The sequence below is a fragment of the Sus scrofa genome, chromosome 6 (genome assembly GCF_000003025.6).
Source record: "Sus scrofa isolate TJ Tabasco breed Duroc chromosome 6, Sscrofa11.1, whole genome shotgun sequence".
NCBI classification, from domain to species: domain Eukaryota; kingdom Metazoa; phylum Chordata; class Mammalia; order Artiodactyla; family Suidae; genus Sus; species Sus scrofa.
Window position 1 is genome coordinate 70,293,977 of NC_010448.4, and position 18,586 is coordinate 70,312,562.

At 46.9% G+C, this 18,586-nt stretch overlaps 1 protein-coding gene across 5 annotated transcripts in view; it reads left to right on the plus strand.

Annotated features, from left to right (window-relative positions):
- Nucleotides 1–13,427, plus strand: part of NMNAT1 (nicotinamide nucleotide adenylyltransferase 1) — a 36,108-nt gene extending 22,681 nt beyond the window's left edge. The window contains exons 3-7 of one of the 5 annotated variants that reach the window (XM_021095306.1): nucleotides 4,167–4,337; nucleotides 6,260–6,443; nucleotides 9,860–10,005; nucleotides 11,095–11,499; nucleotides 11,735–13,427. In XM_021095306.1, coding sequence (XP_020950965.1) covers nucleotides 4,223–4,337; nucleotides 6,260–6,443; nucleotides 9,860–10,005; nucleotides 11,095–11,495 — 846 coding nt within the window. In that variant the 5' untranslated portion in view covers nucleotides 4,167–4,222 and the 3' untranslated portion in view covers nucleotides 11,496–11,499; nucleotides 11,735–13,427. Of the gene's footprint in view, nucleotides 1–4,166; nucleotides 4,338–6,259; nucleotides 6,444–9,859; nucleotides 10,006–11,094 lie in introns of all 5 variants that reach the window. The other 4 variants (XM_021095305.1, XM_021095304.1, XM_021095307.1 and 1 more) reach the window with 4 other exon arrangements.

Here is an 18,586-nt window from a genome sequence, read left to right on the forward strand (position 1 = left end):
AGTGAGGTGTTTTATAACTAATTTCCAGTTCATTCTCATTATTTCTTCTTTGGGATATTTGTAATAGTGAAAAATTAGATAAACCTAAATGACCAATGATCGATGATTAACTAGAAAAACTAAATATCTAACAGTAGCTTATTACTTGGAACAGACTAAGTGCCTTTGGCCATTTTTTTTCCTTTTATGGTGAGAATTAAATGATAATGTGCATTCAAGTGTGTAAGTTGGAAGGTGTACAAATGTTAGTTGTTTATTACCACTCATTACATTTCTACATTAATTGTAAAAATATTTCAGTCTCTACAAGTAATTGTGCACAAGTTCCCCGAATGCTTTGAGCAGTTTGGCATCATTGGAATTATGTTTGTTTTGTTTTATTGGCTACCCCTGCGGCATGTGGAAATTCTTGGGCCAGGGATCATACTTGTGCCACAGTAGCGACTCAAGCCACTGTGGTGACAACACCGTATTTCCTTAACCCACTATGCCACAAGGGAACTCCTTGAATTATAAGTACTCCCAGTTATTAATTTGGATATATAAGAATACTTTTAAAAACTTAACAATAGCAAAAGTATTTTATTTATTGATAGTTAATGGAGGGTTCTTATTAAGCAAATAATTAGGACTGAGTGATCTGAGTTGGAGATAGAAAGGTTCACCGAGTCCCAGCACAAGGAATGAAAAAGACCCCCACCGGGAGTTCGCATTGCTGCACAGTGGAAATGGATCCGACTGTCATCCATGAGGATGCAGGTTCAATCCCTGGTCTCACTTAGTGGGTCAGGGATCCTGCCTTGCCATGAGCTGTGGTATAGGCCACAGACACAGCTCGGATCCCCAAATTGCTGTGGCTGTGGTATAGGCTGGCAGCTATAGCTCAGATTTGACCCCTGGCCTGAGAACTTCGAGATGCCAAGGGTGCAGCCCTAAAAAGGAAAACAGCAACAACAAAAACCACACTGTGATACATTGTTACGGCATTTCAGAGCCATAGGGATGAAGAGAATGTGCTTTAAATCTTCCAAAAAGAAAAAGCAGGCTAGGGAGTTCCCTAGGGCCTAGCAGTTAAGGATCTAGTGTTGTCACTGCTGTGGCTCAGGGCACTGCTGTGGCATGTGTTCAGTCCTTGGCCAGGGAACTTGTGCATGCTGCAGATGTGGCCAAAAAAAAAAAAAAGAAGAAAGCAGATTACATGAAAACAAGAATCAGAACGGCATTAGACTGAACAGCAGGATTAGATGCTAGAAAACAATGAAGAATACATTCATAATTTTAAAAGAAAATAATTCCAGCCTAGAATTCTCTCAGTTAAGGAAGAACAAATTTATTTTCTGTGTGCCCTTTTTTATGAAGCTACTAGAAAAATGAGGAAGTAGAACAAGAGAGACAGTGACATGGTTCTAAGAAAGAGGGGATCAGGAGAGAGATGAAAAAGATTTCAGAATGACAGATGCCCAAAGGATTAGAGATTTTTAGTCCAGGTAGAGAAAGAGATTTCCAGAAGAAAAAGCCTCCAGGAAAAAAAATAGATTCAATAGAGTAATAATGGTAATAACCATTTGAAATAGTGATAACCATTTGAAATTGATTTTTCGAAGATCAAGAAGAGTTGAATTATATCAGCACGATATGCAGCATTAATATCAGCTCTATTCATAGTGGGTTCATCACTTGCCTTAAGCCGTTTTACGTGGAATAAGTGTTTTCTGCCTCATTTAATCCTCATAGTAATCATGAGGTAGGTGCTATTATTTTTCTCTGTTTTAAGATGGAGAAAAACCAGAACTAAAGGAAGGTTAGGCTGGGGTTAAATTGCCCAAGGTCATCTAGCGCCTGTTAGTACCGGAGCTGTGATCTGAACACGGACAGCCTGATTTCAGAGCAGAGGTTTGTAACTGCTGTGCTCTACAGGCCGGAGGTTGGAGGATGCTTTTTTGTGGACTCTGACCAGTCCCAGGGGAAAAGCCTGAGCTACTAACAGCCAGATTACCGTACGTACGGAAGCCCTACCTGTCCACTTTGAACTTTCTGTCAGCTCTTTGAAGGAAATTGAAAGTATATCATTAATATTGGTAGAGAAATGAGAGGCTAATGCATTGGTGAAACAGCAGAATGCCATAAAAAAAGGCACGTTCAGAGGACAGAGGTCTTAAAAATTGGTTATGAGAGCAGAATTGCAAAGCTCAGTGGGTTAGAGGATGAATTTTTTTTTTTTAATTGTCTTTTTAGGTCTGCACCCACCGCATATGGAGATTCCCAGGCTAAGGGTCGAATAGGAGCTGTAGCTGCCGGCCACAGCCACAGCCACAGCAACTCGGGATCCGAGCCATGTCTGCGACCTGCACCCCAGTTCATGGCAATGTCGGATCCTTACCCACTGAGTGCGGCCAAGGATACTAGTCAGGTTTGTTAACTGCTGAGCCACACAGGAACTTCTAGAGGATGAATTTGAGCTTATTTAGAAATTAGAGCATGAAGACAAGAGGTGGGAAATAGAAGAGAAAGTGTACGAAAATTAGAAGACTGGTCCTGGTGCTTCTGAATCACAGGCATTTCCAAAGAGAACAGAGAAGATGGAAGGCAGAAGATTGTCTGTGAAATACTTCAAGGTCCTTTTACAGAACTGAAGGTTATGAGTTCTGAGGCTGAAAGGGCCTGCTCAGGGCCCAGCACAGGAGTGGAAATAGAGCCACACTGGAGGACATCACTGCACAATTTCAGAGTCCTGGGGACAAAGAGAAGATCTCATCAGCTTCAAGGGAGAAAAAATACAGGCCACCTTAAGAGGATTCCAGAATTACTGGAAATGAGTTTGGGTTTCTCACTATGAGCACTGCAGTCTAGAAGCAGTGCTTTCAAAACCCTAAGAGAAGGAATTCCCGTTGTCGCTCAGCGGTTACGAACCTGACTAGTATCCATGAGGATGCAGGTTCGATCCCTGGCTCTGCTCAGTGGGTCAGTGGGTTAAGGACCTAGCGTTGCTACACCTGTGGTTTGGGTCTCAACTGCAGCTCAAATCTGAGGATTAGCTTTCATACACCGTCGCTATTCTCTCCAACGTCCCAGATACGTAGCCGGAGGGTAGTGCGGGTGTATGAGCTAATCTTCATAGATCATAACATTGAATAAATTAAGAAATAGCATTATAAGCACATAGGACAGAATTATGGTCGAGTCGACCAGCAGAAATAGCTGTGAAAGTTTAAAAGGGGTCACCTCTTAGGGATTTGAATGGATGGATTGGTGATGAGGTATGATCAGTCACTGTTGGTTCCCCTGTGGGCCTTTGGTCACACTTTGATTTCTAAATCTATATATGTGAATGCATTTAATAAAAATTTATAGTAATTTTTTTTTCTTTTTTTTCGCCATACCCGTGGCATGTGGAAATTCCAGGACGAGGAATCGAACCTGTGCCACAGCAGTGACAATGCCGGATCCTTCACCCAACGAGCGACCGGGAACTCCTAAAATTTTTTAATTAATTGCCTTGCATTACTTCATTAGGGTTATGGAAAAATTAAATGGAATAATTGATGTGAAAAGTCTGTAAACTGTTAGTACTCAGTTGAAAGTGATAATATGATCATGCTGACTAAGAGGCAAAATACTACTTTTTGGGGAGTTCCTTTTGGCAGATGACAGTGTCACTGTATCTGTTAGCCAGGGCCACAACAGCGCATTCACAAAACAATGAACATTTACTTTTGCTTTCGAGTCTAGGCTGTGGGTTTGCTGATCTCATCCAGGCTCAACCGACCTCACCTGGACTTGCTCGCTCATCTGCGCAGGTTGTCTGGTTTGGCCAGTCTAGGTTGGCTTCAGCCACGTAGCTGACACCAGCTCCCTCTTGCTCGTCCTGTCATCCTCCAGCAGGCTGGCCTGGGCTTGTTTTCCTGGCAGGGGCAGGAGTCCAAAAGAGAGCCTCGAAGGCCTGGGCTCGGAACTGGCGCATTTTCCCGCCTGCCATGTTGTTGTGGCCAAAGCAAGTCACAGAGTGTGGGAAGGAGACTCCACCCCTTTATGGTGAGAGCTGCAACTTCACATTGAAAAGGAAGGGAAGAGCAGCGGGCCAGCTTTTCTTCCATCTAATTTGGAATGAGACCATGGAAGGACATCAAAAGACCTGTAACTGAGCGTGCTTTCTTTTTCCTTTGCAGACACTAAGAGAGGGGTCGGAGGTTTCCTTTTAGATCAGCAACTTCAAATTCTCAGCATGGAAAACTCAGAGAGGACGGAAGTGGTTCTCCTTGCTTGTGGCTCCTTTAATCCTATCACTAATATGCACCTCCGGCTGTTTGAGCTGGCCAAGGACTACCTGAATGGAACAGGTAGGAAGAGTAACCAAAAGCAATGGTGGGGTTCAGGATACATGGCCCCAAACCATGGCCCCTGGGCATATTGGATTTTGTTTGTGTGTTTCATTTTTGGCCACCCCACAGCATATGCAGCTCCCGGGCCAAGGGTCAGATCCAGGCCACAGTCGAGACCCAAGCCACAGCCGCAGTGCTGGGCCGGGGATCCAGCCCACATCCCAGTGCTCCCAAAACCCTTCGGATCCTGTTGTGCCACAGCAGGAGCTCCACATATGGGATATTTTAAGCTGAAGGTTTTTGATAAAACAGCAGAAGCAGGATGGTCACTGTGACTCCTCCTCTCTGCACCCACCTTCCCTGAAGTGGGTCGTGAAACATGCCTGTGAGAGGCACCCTCCTGAAGCCCAGGGGAAAGGAGCATCCTTCTCCCTGAAGATGAAGGGCTGCCCAGTGCCCAGGCCTTGCCGAATTCCCCTGAGTTTGCTGTGCTTGCTTCACACCCTGTCATGTTTCCCCACGACTGTCACTGGTCATCCAAGCCAGCACAAAAATATTTAGGTCTGACTGTTTCTTGGGGTCATTTCTTTATGAAGGCTCCTGTGTCACAGAAATTTTGTTTGTTTTGTTACAGAAATCTTATATTGAGTAAATATGCATGCTTTTCTCCTATTTATTTGTCTTTGTCAGTTTCACACCCAGCCAGGGCCCCTAAGAGGGTGGAGGGAAACTTTTTCTCCCTGACACAAACACAGATCTGTTTTGTTTCGTTCCATAAAGGATCATGCTGTATGCCGATACGTAGGTGGAGGGGTGCTCAGATGCAGTAATAAGCAGGGACCTAAAGCAAAAAATGAATATATTTTGCCCATCGCATTTGACACAAGTTTTAAAACTTGATAATGTCAGCTATCAGACGTTGAGGAAGGAGTGGGCTCTTGTATATACACATGGATCAAGGCTTATTACAAGGCAGTGTGCTGATATCAAGCACAATGTAAACTGCGGAGGAGCGGAGAGTCGGTGTTTGGCGGGTATTGAGATGTCGTTGGGGGACGTCGAGAGTTCCGGGGGTGGGAGGTGGTAACGGTGGTCAGCATATCGTACCACAGACTGGTTGCTGTGGTAAATTTTATGGAGTTCCCTGGTGGCCTAGCAGTTGAGGATCAGATGTTGTCACCATGCGGCACAGGTCACTACCGTGGTACGGGTTCAATCCCTGGCCTGGGAACTTGTGTCTGCCACAGGTGCAGCCAAAATAAATAAATAAATGTAAATTTTATGTTATGTATATTTTGCCACAATTAAAAACAAATAGACCAGAGTTCCCATTGTGGCGCAGCAGAAACAAATCCGACCAGGAGCCATGAGGTTTCGGGTTCGATCCCTGGCCTTGCTCACTGGGTTAAGGATCTAGCATTGCTGTGGCTGTGGCGTGGGCTGGCGGCTACAGCTCCGATTGGACCCCTAGCCTGGGAATCTCCATATGCCACGAGCACAACCCTGAAAATCGCAAAACAAACAAACAAACCTGGAAGTTCCCATTGTGGCTCAGTGGGTTAAATACCCAACATAGTGTCCATGAGGCCCGGGAACTTCCATTTGCTGCGAAAAAAATTTGGGGTGAAAAACAAATAAGTAAATGAATCCGAATCCCTTTTAAAAAAGGAGGGGGTGGGAGTTCCCACTGTGGCACAGTGGAAATGAATCTGACTAGTAACCATGAGGTTGTGGGTTCGATCCCTGGCCTTGCTCAGTGGGTTAAGGATCTGGTGTTGCCGTGAGCTGGGAACCTCCATATGCTACTGGTACGGCCCTAAAAAGAAACAAACAAACAAAAAACAGGGGTATCTGTGATGATAAAACCATACTGATGGTAATATTTCCTGTGCATAAAACCTAATTGTTATACCTCATATCAAATCCAATTCTTTACCCAGGAAAATATAAAGTTATCAGAGGCATAATTTCTCCCGTCGGGGATGCATATAAGAAGAAAGGACTCGTCTCTGCCCATCACCGAGTTATCATGGCCAAACTCGCCACCAAGAACTCAAAATGGGTGGAAGTTGATACATGGGAAAGTCTTCAGGAGGAGTGGGTGGAGACTGCCAAGGTGCTGAGGTATTGATGCTCAAGCCTTGTTGGTTCTGAGGAAAGGGGTTGGGGGCTTTGGTGGTTTTCACCACATCTCAGTCCTTCCTGTGTCCGTGAGGACACACGTCTGCAAGACTTTTTGGGGAAGGCTTAGGCCGTGCCCTCCCTATGGGAGGCTATGACATCACTGCAACACAGAGATGGGGCGTGGGGGTTGCTTAGCCCTTAGGTCTTTCACTGTGTTTTGAGATGTTTGCCTGCTTGGTAACTGTGTGGGTCCCTGTTCAAGAGTAGAGAAAGCATGTCTGGCCCGCCTCTGCCCCAAGGGAGAAAGGCGAGTTTGTACCCATGTTATTGTTGATCTTAAGTATAAACGATAAACAGATCATTTAAGGAAGAGAAGCCTTAACCATGAGGTTGTGGGTTCGATCCCTGGCCTCACTCTGTGGGTTAAGGATCCGCTGTTGGCGTTGATCATAGAGAGACCTGGGATTGTGTGCTGCTTCCGTGACAGCCTATGGGGTAGTCACAAATCTGCTGTGCTCAGAACTCTCTGAAGCAGTTCCAGGTTAAGGACTCAGAAACCAGAATGGGAGTTCCTGTCGTGGTGCAGTGGTTAACAAATCTGACTAGGAACCATGAGGTTGAGGGTTCAATCCCTGGCCTTGCTCAGTGGGTTAAGGATCCGGCGTTGCTGTGAGCTGTGGTGTAAGTTGCAGACGCGGCTCGGATCCTGCGTTGCTGTGGCTCTGGCGTAGGCTGGTGGCTACAGCTCTGATTCGACCCCTAGCCTGGGAACCTCCATATGCCATGGTAAGCGGCCCTAGAAAAGGCAAAAAGACAAAAAAAAAAAAGTAAAAAAAAAGAAACCAGAATGGGTAACATTTAATTATTACTTAATGTTGTCTTGAGTATAAAACACCAGGACCTTCCAAAAAAGACCTTTCTCTCTAATGTCTAAGAGTTCTTAACCTTCTGGTTCTAGCCGTATCCATCAGGGTTCAGATAGGAAGCAGAAACCATTATGAGTATTCTAAGCAGAAAGGGATTTTCGGTGCTCATCCGAAAATGTTGAAAGGGCTGGAAGAGTGGAAGCAGTGGTTTGTGTCAAGGTCACGTCTCCTTGGCCACAGCGGGAGTGAAGAAAACTGTTCCTGCTTTTGCTTCCACTGATGCTGTTACACTGTCCCAGTCTTCCTGTGTTGGTGCCTGGACAATGGAGTAGAGTCTGGCCGCCAGGCTTACACAGAAGGACGACTTGTCAGGTCCCCAGCCTTCCTTCCGGCTCTCACAAGTCAATCTCATCAGCGGAATCTCAGTGACCCCCGGAACCTGCCTCTGAGGACCTCTGGGAAATGTGTTTAGGGTGCGATTGAACACAGCCAGCAGCCAACACCTAGCACGGTGACTTGGGAGAAGACAGTGTCCTCTGTTTGTCGCCCAGAAGTTCTCCCATCAGAGACCAGACTCCAGGGTCCCCCACCTTGCCCCGCCTTCTCTGGCTCCATAGCAGCTTTACTGTCCATTATGTGTTCAACTCAGCGATTCAAGAGAGGGTGTGGCTCATCAGGTTAAGGATCTGGCATTGTCACTGCTGTAGCTCAGGTCACTGCGGTGGTGCAGGTTCAAATTCCCAGCCCAGGAACTTCACATGCCTCGGGATTTGGCCAAAAAAAGGGGGGGGGGGCAAAGGGATTATAAGCACTAAGGACCCAGAGTTGGCGCCTACAGGTGTGGCTCATGTTCCGTGAGGACCTGCATAGTTGTAAAGCCATGGACATCTTGCTGCCCGCCCAGAGGACACTGTACAAACCCTGCCTGTGGTCCCTGTGGTCTCTTCCTTTTAGGCTTTGGGCACTTGTCACCCTCTAGGACCTAATCCTTGGCATTGGGGTCTTCATTACTAGGCCAGGCCACACTCTTTAGTGGTCAAGGGAATGGGCGCTGGAACCAGACTGATGTGGTTCACATCCTGGCTTGGCCACTTACAAGCTAAATGACCTTGGGCGGATTGGTCAGTGTCCTCCTCTCTCAATAGGGATGGCAATTCTGATGTAATGCTGGCAGTAGTATAGTTGCTTCATAGTAACCAAAACATTCACTCAGCCACTTTGTTACTGAATGCCTCCTGTGTCCCAGAGACTCTGCCAGGAGCTGGAGTTGCCAACTCTAAGCCTTCACTTCCTCTCCATTGTGGGGATGATAATAATATGACTACGGCATGTCGACAATATTTAATTAAATCATCCTTGCAAAGGGTTTAGTGTAGTGGTTAACACACAATAAATAATCAAGGTTGGGAGTTCCCGACGTGGCGCAGCATAAACGAATCCGACTAGGAACCAAGAGGTTGAGGGTTTGATCCCTGGCCTCGCCCAGTGGGTTAAGGATCTGGCGTTTCCGTGAGCTGCTGTGTAGGTCGCAGACATGGCTCGAATCTGGTGTTGCTGTGGCTATGGTGTAGGCTGGCAGCTGTAGCTCTGATTAGACCCCTAGCCTGGGAACCTCCATATGCCGCAGGTACAGCCCTAGAAAAGACAAAAAAGAAAAAAATTTCAAGGTTGGTGTTTTCTTGTGGTGCAGCGGGTTTAGGATCTGACGTCATAGCATTGGCTCAGTGGCATGGTTCTATCCCTTCCCAGGAACTTCCACCTGCCTTGGGTGCAGCCAAAAAAAAAAAAATCGTGTTAACTCTTGTTATTATGACACAGGCACATACAGCTTAGAATAAGAATAGCTACCATTTGCTGTGCTCCCAGGATTTTCTTTGCTTTCCATTCTTTTTTTTTTTTTTTTTTTTTGGCCATGCCTGCAGCACATGGAAATTCCCAGGCTGGGAATCGAATTCAAGCCATAGCGGTGGCCCAAGCTGCTGCAGTGACAATGCTGGATCCTTAACCCACTGCATCGCAAGGGAACTCCAACCTCGCTTTCCATTCCTGGCAGCCATAGCCAGGGCTGCAGTGTACTGGCTAGCACCCATCCTGACTCAGCAGTACTGAGTACAGGAAGACATCATTCTGACTCGACAGGCATTGTGTGGACCTGTGGTTAAATGTGTTTAATTCAGAGTTCCTGTTGTAGCTCAGTGGTAACGAACCCAGCTAGTATCCATGAGGATGCAGGTTCGATCCTTGGCCTTGCTCAGTGGGTTAAGGATCCAGCATTGCCCTGAGCTGTGGTGTAGGTCACAGATGTGCTCAGATCCCACGTAGCTGTGGCTGTGGTGTAGGCCAGCAGCTATCGCTCAGATTCAACCCCTAGCCTGGGAACTTCCACGCCAGGAGTGCGGCCCCCCTGCCCCCCAAAAAAGGCGGGGGGGGGTTAATTCATCTCCCAACTTTTAACATTGTATGAGAGGCTCTTAGGTGTCTCCAGAGGGATGACATCTCAGTGGAGCATTGGGAGAAAGAGAAACGTTCTATTCCTTTGTTATTTTATAGGCACCATCAAGAGAAGCTAGAGGCCAGTAGCTGTGATCACCAGCAGGATTCACCTGTACTGAACAGGCCAGGACGGAAGAGGAAGTGGACTGAACAAAGACAAGATTTTAGTCAGAAGAAATCCGCAGAGCAAACAAAAACAAAAGGTCTGTGTATTTTACCAGGACCTACCAACGAGAGCTGATAAGACTCTAGGGCTGGAGTTCCCCTTGTGGCTCAGTGGGTTATGAAACCAACTAGTATCCATGAGGATGTGGGTTTGATCCCTGGCCTCCCTAAGGATCTGGTGTTGCTGTGGCTGTGGTGTAGGCTGGCAGCTGCAGCCCTGATTGGACCCCTAGTCTGGTGACTTCTATATGCTGCGGGTATGGCCCTAAAAAGACTCTGGGGCTGAGCAAACCCACTTTGTATTTTCTTTTCATATTGAGTGGGGGGCTGCCTGGAACATGCCCCCTCTTAGTTTCATGATGAGAGGAAGGGAGAGTCGGAGGCACCCTGGCTTGATGTGGGATCTCAACTCCAAGATCAGAGAGAGAACTCATGCTGCAGCGGGGAAAGTGCTGACTCCTAACCATAGACCATCAGGGAACTCCTCTGGCTCACTTCTGAGAATCTAAATCTGATAAAAACTATGAACCCGATAGCCAGAAAAACACATACACATTCATTTTGATGCAAGGAGTTATTAAAAAGGCAAAGCCTGGGTGTTCCCGCTGTGGCTCAGTGGATTAAAGACTTGACATTGTCTCATGAAGATGCAAGTTTGATCCCCACCCTCGCTCAGTGAGTTAAGGATCTGGCATTACCACAAGCTGCGGCTCACAGGTGCAACTTGGATCCAGTGCTGCAATGTGTAGGGTGTAGGCCACAAATGTAGCTCCAATTCAGCCCCTAGCTTGGGGGCCCCTGTGTGCCACAGGTTCAGCCCTAAAAAGAAAAAAAGCGAGAGAGAAAAAAGTTTTTTTAGGGCTGCATCTGCAGCATATGAAAGTTCCTAGGCTAGGGGTCGAGTTGGAGCTACAGCTACAGGCTTATAGGATCCAAGCCACGTCTGAGACCTACACCACCCAGCTCACGGCTGGGTCCTTAACCCACTGAGTGAGGTCAGGGATCAAACCCACATCGTCATGGATACTAGCCAGGTTCTTAACCCACTGAGCCACAATGGGAACTCCGAGAAAAAAATTTTTAATGAAAAGGCAGGGCCCCATGCTCTGTTTTCCTCTTCGTCCCAGGTGTGCCAAAGGTGAAGTTGCTGTGTGGAGCAGATCTGTTGGAGTCCTTCGGGGTCCCCAATCTGTGGAAGAGCGAGGACATCACCAAAATCGTGGGAGACTATGGGCTCATATGTATCACCCGGGCTGGAAATGACACTCAGAAGTTCATCTATGAATCCGACGTGCTGTGGAAACATCAGAACAACATCCACCTGGTGAACGAATGGATCACCAACGACATCTCATCCACGAAGATCCGGCGAGCCCTCCGCAGGGGCCAGAGCATCCGCTACTTGGTCCCGGATCTTGTCCAGGAGTACATTGAAGAGCACGGTCTCTACAGCTCCGAGAGCGAAGAGAGGAATGTTGGCATCATCCTGGCTCCTTTGCAGAGGAACACCGGGGGCACTGACGCATGAGCAGGTCTCCAGCAGGGTAGTTTGGACTTGCCTTTTGGGAGTGGAAGCAATCCGGGTGTTAGCAACTGGGAGAAGGAGTTGAATCCTCTAATAAAGTAAAGCTTCAGAGTAGTTTGTTACTAAATTAAAATCAGGTTTATCTTTTCATCAGAAGTTGCCAAGATGACTGTTTTCAATGTTTTATTTGTCTGTTTATTTGTTTAGAATATAAAAATCCCCCCCTTTTTTTCCTTTTTCAGCCACACTGGTATGGACGTTCCTAGGACAGGGATTGAATTCAAGCTGAAGCTTCGGGAACTCCCAGATCCCTTCGTCTTTAAAACAAGAGATTAGCAGCACTAAAATCCGAAGAGAATCAAACTAACTGCAAAAAGAATTCAAAAAGGACATTCTAGGAGTTCCCTTGTGGCACAGTGGGTTAAAAATCTGGCATTGTCCTTGCCTTGGCTCAGGTAGCGTCTGCAGTATGGGCCATCCCTGGCCCCAGGAACTTCCATTTGCTGTGGGCGTAGCCAGAAAGAAACAAACCAAAAAGGACCTCCTGGCTTGACCACACAGCGAAGTCAAGTGCGAAAAGCGTCCATTTAAGATCCTACCTTTAGTTATGAAAGGAACGAGCATTTTATGCATACCTATTGCCAGGCCAAAGAATTCTTAAAATAGCTTGTAAAATGCCTAACCGACCCATCGTCTCCAGCTGTGTGCACTGCAGGCTGCGAATGGCCTGGCAGAAACTTTACACCAACGGTTCCTGGTGTCTGGCATACCTCAGAAGGTCAGCGAAGCTTGGCTGAGGCACATTGGCCTGCAGCCCCAGCTTTGGAGGGAGGGGAGGGTCCAGTCCCCGAATGTTTAGAAAGGTGCCCAGGTGTTTCGGAGCCCACGAGAGGTAGAGGGCCTTCTGCGTGTTGTGCACATTCTCTTAGCACAGCCCCGACGTGGCTCACATGCCAGCCCTGCCCTCCACCATCTTCCTGTATCTTCAGGAACAGCTTCAGAGGGGACCTTGTGCTCCCCGAAACAGGCGGCAGAGAATGAGACCTCATTCAGGGCTTGTATGAAATGTGAATGCTTTTAGCCTTTCCTGAGAACTTGAAAGCTGAATGGACTTGAGCAATGCCACCCTGGATCAGCCCGGGAGCTCCTTTAGCCCAAGATTTCGGGCCCTGATGAGTGGCTTGTGGTCGAGAAAGCTCCATGATGTCAATCCAAACTCTCAAGCTTCTGAAGAGTCCTGCTGTTTCTCTTCCAGCTGCTGTGAGTCTGCCGTTGGTGAATTTCAGCAGAACTGTTTGCCTTTTCTCTTCTTGTCCTTTTGCATGAACTTTAACCAAAGTAGACCACTCAGATAATAACCCAAAGCATCGCTTTATGTGAAAAGCACAAACTTATTCTATGGTTTGCTACTGATTAAAACGTTGTGGAAGTTTTACCAATTAGTAAAGCAAGATGACCAGAAGGAGCCTTTTCTAGAATAGTTTTATGGTTCCCAAGCATCATTTTGAGATTGAAACAGGGCTAAAGTTACATTTCTTTTTTTTTTTTTTCTTGCGGCATATGGACGTTCCCAGGCTAGGGGTCAAATCAGAGCTACAGCTGCTGGCCTACACCACAACTCACAGCAATGCCAGATCCTTAACCCACTGAGCGAGGCCAGGGATCGAACCCATATCCTCATGGACACTAGTCAGGCTCATTACTGCCGAGCCACAATGGGAACTTCCTAAAGTTTAATTTCTAAAGAAAATTAAATAATTACCTTTACATACCTACACCTAATACTTCACATTTCTAACTATACCCTTCTAGATGAAGGATTTCTACCTCTGCAGAAGGGAAAAAAAAAAAAAAAACACTTACACCAGTGCAATCAGATAGTTAGATCTGAAACCACAGTTTTAAAAAGTGTTAAATAAAGTTGACAAATGTAAATTCTACAGCTCCTGACTTACTCTTCCTCAAGCCAATGGGCCCCCTTCTCGGAGACAGGGAGGCGCCAAGCCTGGTACCCAGTGTTCTCAGTCGCTTATCTGCTGAACGAGTTGTAACCTCAGATCATAGAGATGAGGTTTGTCCTTCTGCTTCTCAGCTGTTGGAGTTTAGGAGTTGGAGCCGTACTGAAAAATAACAATCTAGAAGCAGGTGAGGCTATCACATTTTTTTTTTTCTTTTTTGGTCCCCCCTCGGCCTATGGAGTTCCCCAGCCAGGGCTCAGATCCCCGAGCCACAGTTGGCGGCTTTCACCACAGCTGTGGCAAAGCCAGATCCTTTATTTAAGCCACTGTGCCAAGCAGGGGACTGAACCTGTGTCTGACACTGCAGAGACACTGCCAATCCCATTGCATCACAGCGGGAACTCCGAGGTTATCAAAATTTAACTTTGATTTCTTCTGGAAAAGTACAGTAGGTTTATCCGAGGTGTACGTGAGCTTCAGGAAGTTTCCAGTGCTAGAAACTTGTTATACTGTGATGACTTGCTGCCTAGATGTGCCTATTCCCTGCTCAGCTGTGAATATACTGACCTCAGGACCCACTGGGCAAGGCATGTGGCGACCCTCCCAGGAGACCTGGTGGCAATGAAACGACCCTGTTGTGCTATTTATGGATCAACAACACTTGGCTTTTGGTCCCAGAGCCACAGATGCTGCTAATGCCACCGCGTAATAGCATAGTTCAGGGATTTCCTGGAGGATGGAACTTCCTCTCTGGATAATAGAAATTAGGACAATGAATTTCACAAGGGAGTGAATATCAGTAATTGTTGTATCTTCCGTCGAGGAAGAACACAAAAATGCCATTGTTTATTCCCTACCATGCCTTTTCCACACTTGGCTCTTGGAATGTGAATTTAGAGTTTCAGAAATGTGTCCTATTTGATGCTAGTGTTCTTTTTAATGTGTTGCACTCCTTTACCCCTTACATTGTTTGTGTAATTTAAAGCTGCAAATGAACTTTCAGGAGTTAGTTCCCGCTGCAGTGCAATGAGTTAATGATCCAGCTTGTCTCTGTGGCATCGCTGGTTTGATCCCCAGCCTGGTGCAGTGGGTTAAGAAATATTCACCCCAGGGAGTTCCCTGGTGGTCTAGTGGTTAGGATTTGGCGTTTTTCCCACTGCAGCCTGGCTTCGATCCCTAATCTGGTTTATGAGCCCCAGCTCACTCTTAACCAGCCAGGTGCCCATGCTGGTACCATAGCGCCGCCCTGCAGCGCTCTTGCCTCTGAGACAGAACCGAAGAAGCATCTGCCTGGGAGGCAGGTGTCTAGCCCCAGGCATGTCAGTCAGGTCGGCTGACTGGGGGCTTGTGTCTCCTCGTCTCTTTCTGTAAAAGAAAGTGACGATCTCTGAGGCCCTTTCTGGCCCTGAAATGCTGTGGACCTGATGGAGAGTTGCCACTCATACTGGCTTCTCACCACTGAGCTGCCATCGGTCCCTTCCCTTCTGCATGACCGGGAAGCAGTGTCTCCCTCATTATGGGAGACACCAGAGGGAGCACCTGCGTCACAGGCAGCCTCTGTGTTCAGGCCGCTCGAAGTTGGGGGCGGGGTTGCTGCCTTTGGAGCATTGACAGGGAACTCTCCAGAGCCCCTCCCAAGGGCTTCCTAAAGATGAGTGCACTCAGGTCCCACAGGAGAGGAAACCAGGACAGAGGGTGCTCCAGGTGGAGCTTCTTATACTACAAATTATTTGTCACTTAGCTGGATTTTTTTTTTTCTTTTTAGGGCTGAACCCACGTCCCATGGAGGTTCCCAGGCTAGGGGTCAAATCGGAGCTACAGCTGCCAGCCTACGCCAGAGCCACAGCAACGCCAGATCCAAGCCAGAGTCTGTGACCTACACCACATCTTATGGAAACACCAGATCCTTAACCCACCGGGCAAGGCCAGGAATTGAACCTGAGTCCTCATGGATGCTAGTCAGATTCATTAACCACTGAGCCATGATGGGAACTCCATCCACAAAATTATTGATAAAAGTGTAATGAACCCCTATGTATCCAGGTCTCACCCCTGCAACTAGGTCAAGCTCCCTAATGGCATTGCTTCCTTTCATTAGGGAGGAGAGGTATGGGTGGGGTGAAGTTTACCCTAATGTCCACGCCACTCGTTGCTGGACCAGAGTCAGACCTTCATGTGCCAGGAGAGTGCTTCCACTACAGGTGCACCTGTCATTCCCATCCATGACTTTTAGGAGAAGCAGGGCTTTTAGGACCTTATTTTGGCCCTGATTTTATGATTTTCTTTACCAGTGTCAGGTAGAAGGGGACAAAAAGGGCCCAGATGGGGCCAAATAACTTTCTCTCGTCTTTCCAGAGATAACTTTGGTCCTAGTCTAGAAGAAAGACCTCGGAATTGTAGAGGAGAAAATTACTCCTTCTCCCACGGGCAAGTTCAGTCTCTGTCCACTTCAACTGAAATGCAGCTCTATTCCTAATAGATGACCCTTGCTCCAACTGGCCAAAAGCCATACCAACCAGTACAATAGCTAAAATTATTATTAGTTACTTCTGTGACTTTCATTTTCAGGCCAACATCTGGGACAGTAAGATTTTAAGGATAGGAAGGAAATATAATTTCTCCATGTCCTGTTCCCTTAGTCATCTGGAGTTCAAACAGATTTCCAGGCTCCAGAAACCTGGGCAGAGGTCAAATTTAGGGCGCTTTAAATGGGAATGTATGTCTAATCACAGGATTTGATAGCCCCTGTCATATTCCACCAAAGAAATCAATGCTTCCTAGTTAAGAGAATCAATAGCCTCATTCTGGGCAAGGCAGTGCCACTATGGTTTCTCCATTAAAATGGCATTTCTCCTTTGGAAAGGTCAGAGCCATTCATTCAACCAACACTTACTAAGCACTTTCCAGGCACTGTGCTAGGCCCTGGGGCTGCTACAGAGGTAAATGGGATGAATGTGGTCTCTCCCCTTGAAATGTTAATTAAAAAGGTGGTAAGCAAAGCAAAAAAGGTAATTATGATAATTATGAAGGAGGTAAGCAGAGATGTGATGCAGTGTAAATGTTTATCAGAAGCCTGTTCTGTGGGGGAAAAAACTGTAACTGCAATGTATACATCTAAGGATGACCTGACCCCCTTGCTGTACAGTGGGAAAATAATTAAAAAAAAAAGAAGCCTGTTCTGGGGAGTGTTCCCATGGCGCAGTAGGCCAAGGATCAGCGACTTGGGTCACTGCTGTGGTAAGGATTTGATCCCTGGCTTGGGGACTTCCACATGCCTTGGGTATGGCAGAAAGAAAGGAAGGAAAGAAGGAAGGAAGAAAGAAAGGAAAGAAGGAAGGAGGAAAAAAAAAGAGGGAGGAAGGAAGGAAAGGAAAGGAAAGAAGGAAGGAAAAAAGAAAAAGGAAGGAAGGAAAGGAAAGAAAAGGAAGGAAAGAAGGAAGAGGAAAGAATGAAAAAAAGGAAGGAAAGAAAGGGGAAGAAAGGAAGAAAGAAGTTTCCATTGTGGTGTAGAGGAAATTAATCCAACGAGTAACCATGAGGTTGCAGGTTTGATCCCTGACCTTGCTCAGTGGGTTAAAGATCTGGCATTGCCGTGAGCTGTGGTGTAGATCGCAGACATGGCTTGGATCCTGCACTGCTGTAGCTCTGATTCGACCCCTAGCCTGGGAACCTCCGTATGCAGCAGGTGCAGCCCTAAAAAAAGCAAAAAGAAAAGAAAGCTAGAAAGAAGGTGTGCTGTTCTGAAAAGGTGACTCAAGTTTTTGAAAGAGATCCAAATATTTCTCTGTCCAATTTCTCAACTAATGGAAAAATAAGAGAAACAAGCAGAGCACCAAAATAGCACATTTATTACTAATAAAATCCAGGCTAGAAGTTGTAGCTATAGGTGTGAGGGTCAAAAAGGGACTGGTAACTGCGACAGATGGTGTTTTCCAAGACAGCTATTATGAAATCTCCCATCTCACATGTGACATCAGGAGACGAAGTCCCTGTTCCCTCTTTTTGCATCTGGGTGGACTTTTGACTCTGGTGGAAGTGGTTGTGGATGAGCAGAGAAGGGAGAAACCCACAGTGTCTACTGGGTTTGGGGCTTGAACAACCAGGTGGCTAGTGGTACAATGGATGGAGATGAGGAAATCTGAGGAATAACTTTGTTTTATGCCATCTTGATATGTTACATTTGGATGCACTAAGACATCCGAGTGGAGACATCAGGTAGGCAGTGAGCTCAGGGCTCAGGACTCAGGCTGCTTGAGTTTGCTAGTTTGCTTGTTTTGCTTTTTAGGGCCACACGCATGGCATACGGAGGTTCCCAGGCTAAGGGTCGGATCAGAGCTGCAGATGCTGGCCTACACCACAGCCACAGCAACATCAGATCCAAGCTGCGTCTGTGACCTACACCATAGCTCACGGCAAGGCCAGATCCTTAACCCACTGAGTGAAGCCAGGGGACAAACCCGCAACCTCATGTTTCCTAGTCGGGTTTGTTAACCGCTGAGCTACAAAGGGAACTCCAGGCTGGCTGAGTTTGAATCCAGACTCTTCCGCCAACTGTGTGATCTTGGGCAAGTTACTTAACCTCTCTTCATCTCGGGCTTTGCCTCTGTCAAACGGAGATGGTAAAGGAACTACTGGAGAGGTAGCATTTTGTGATTAATGGTCATACACAGAGTAATTGCTCAATAAATGCTAGCTGTTAATATATTTGAGTCTGGAGCTCAAGGGAGAAATGGCCAGAAAAGTCTTGGAGCCAGCCTGGCTAATGTTATACATTAGCCCACACCCCTGACCACCCACTCTTTTGCCTTTCTCTACTGTCAAGGTTAAGGCTAGAGGCTAGATTCCCCCCGGCTCCCTCATGGTTAGACGGAGCGTACAGTTTTGGCCAATGAGTGTAAACAGAAATGGGACGGAAAGATAGTGGCAGGTGGTGCCGTACACCGTCCTTCTCACCTCCAGTGTGGAAACCCGGCAGCCAGCCCCTGACAGAGAGGTCACTGGCAGGAATGGAAGGCCAGGAGAAGGCAGAGATGCCACCCTCGTCATAAGGAGTTGCCAAATCAGGTCCAGCAACCGCTTATCTCAGGACTGCTTGATAGGTAAGGAGAAGAGGAAAATAAGCCCCTATTTATTGTG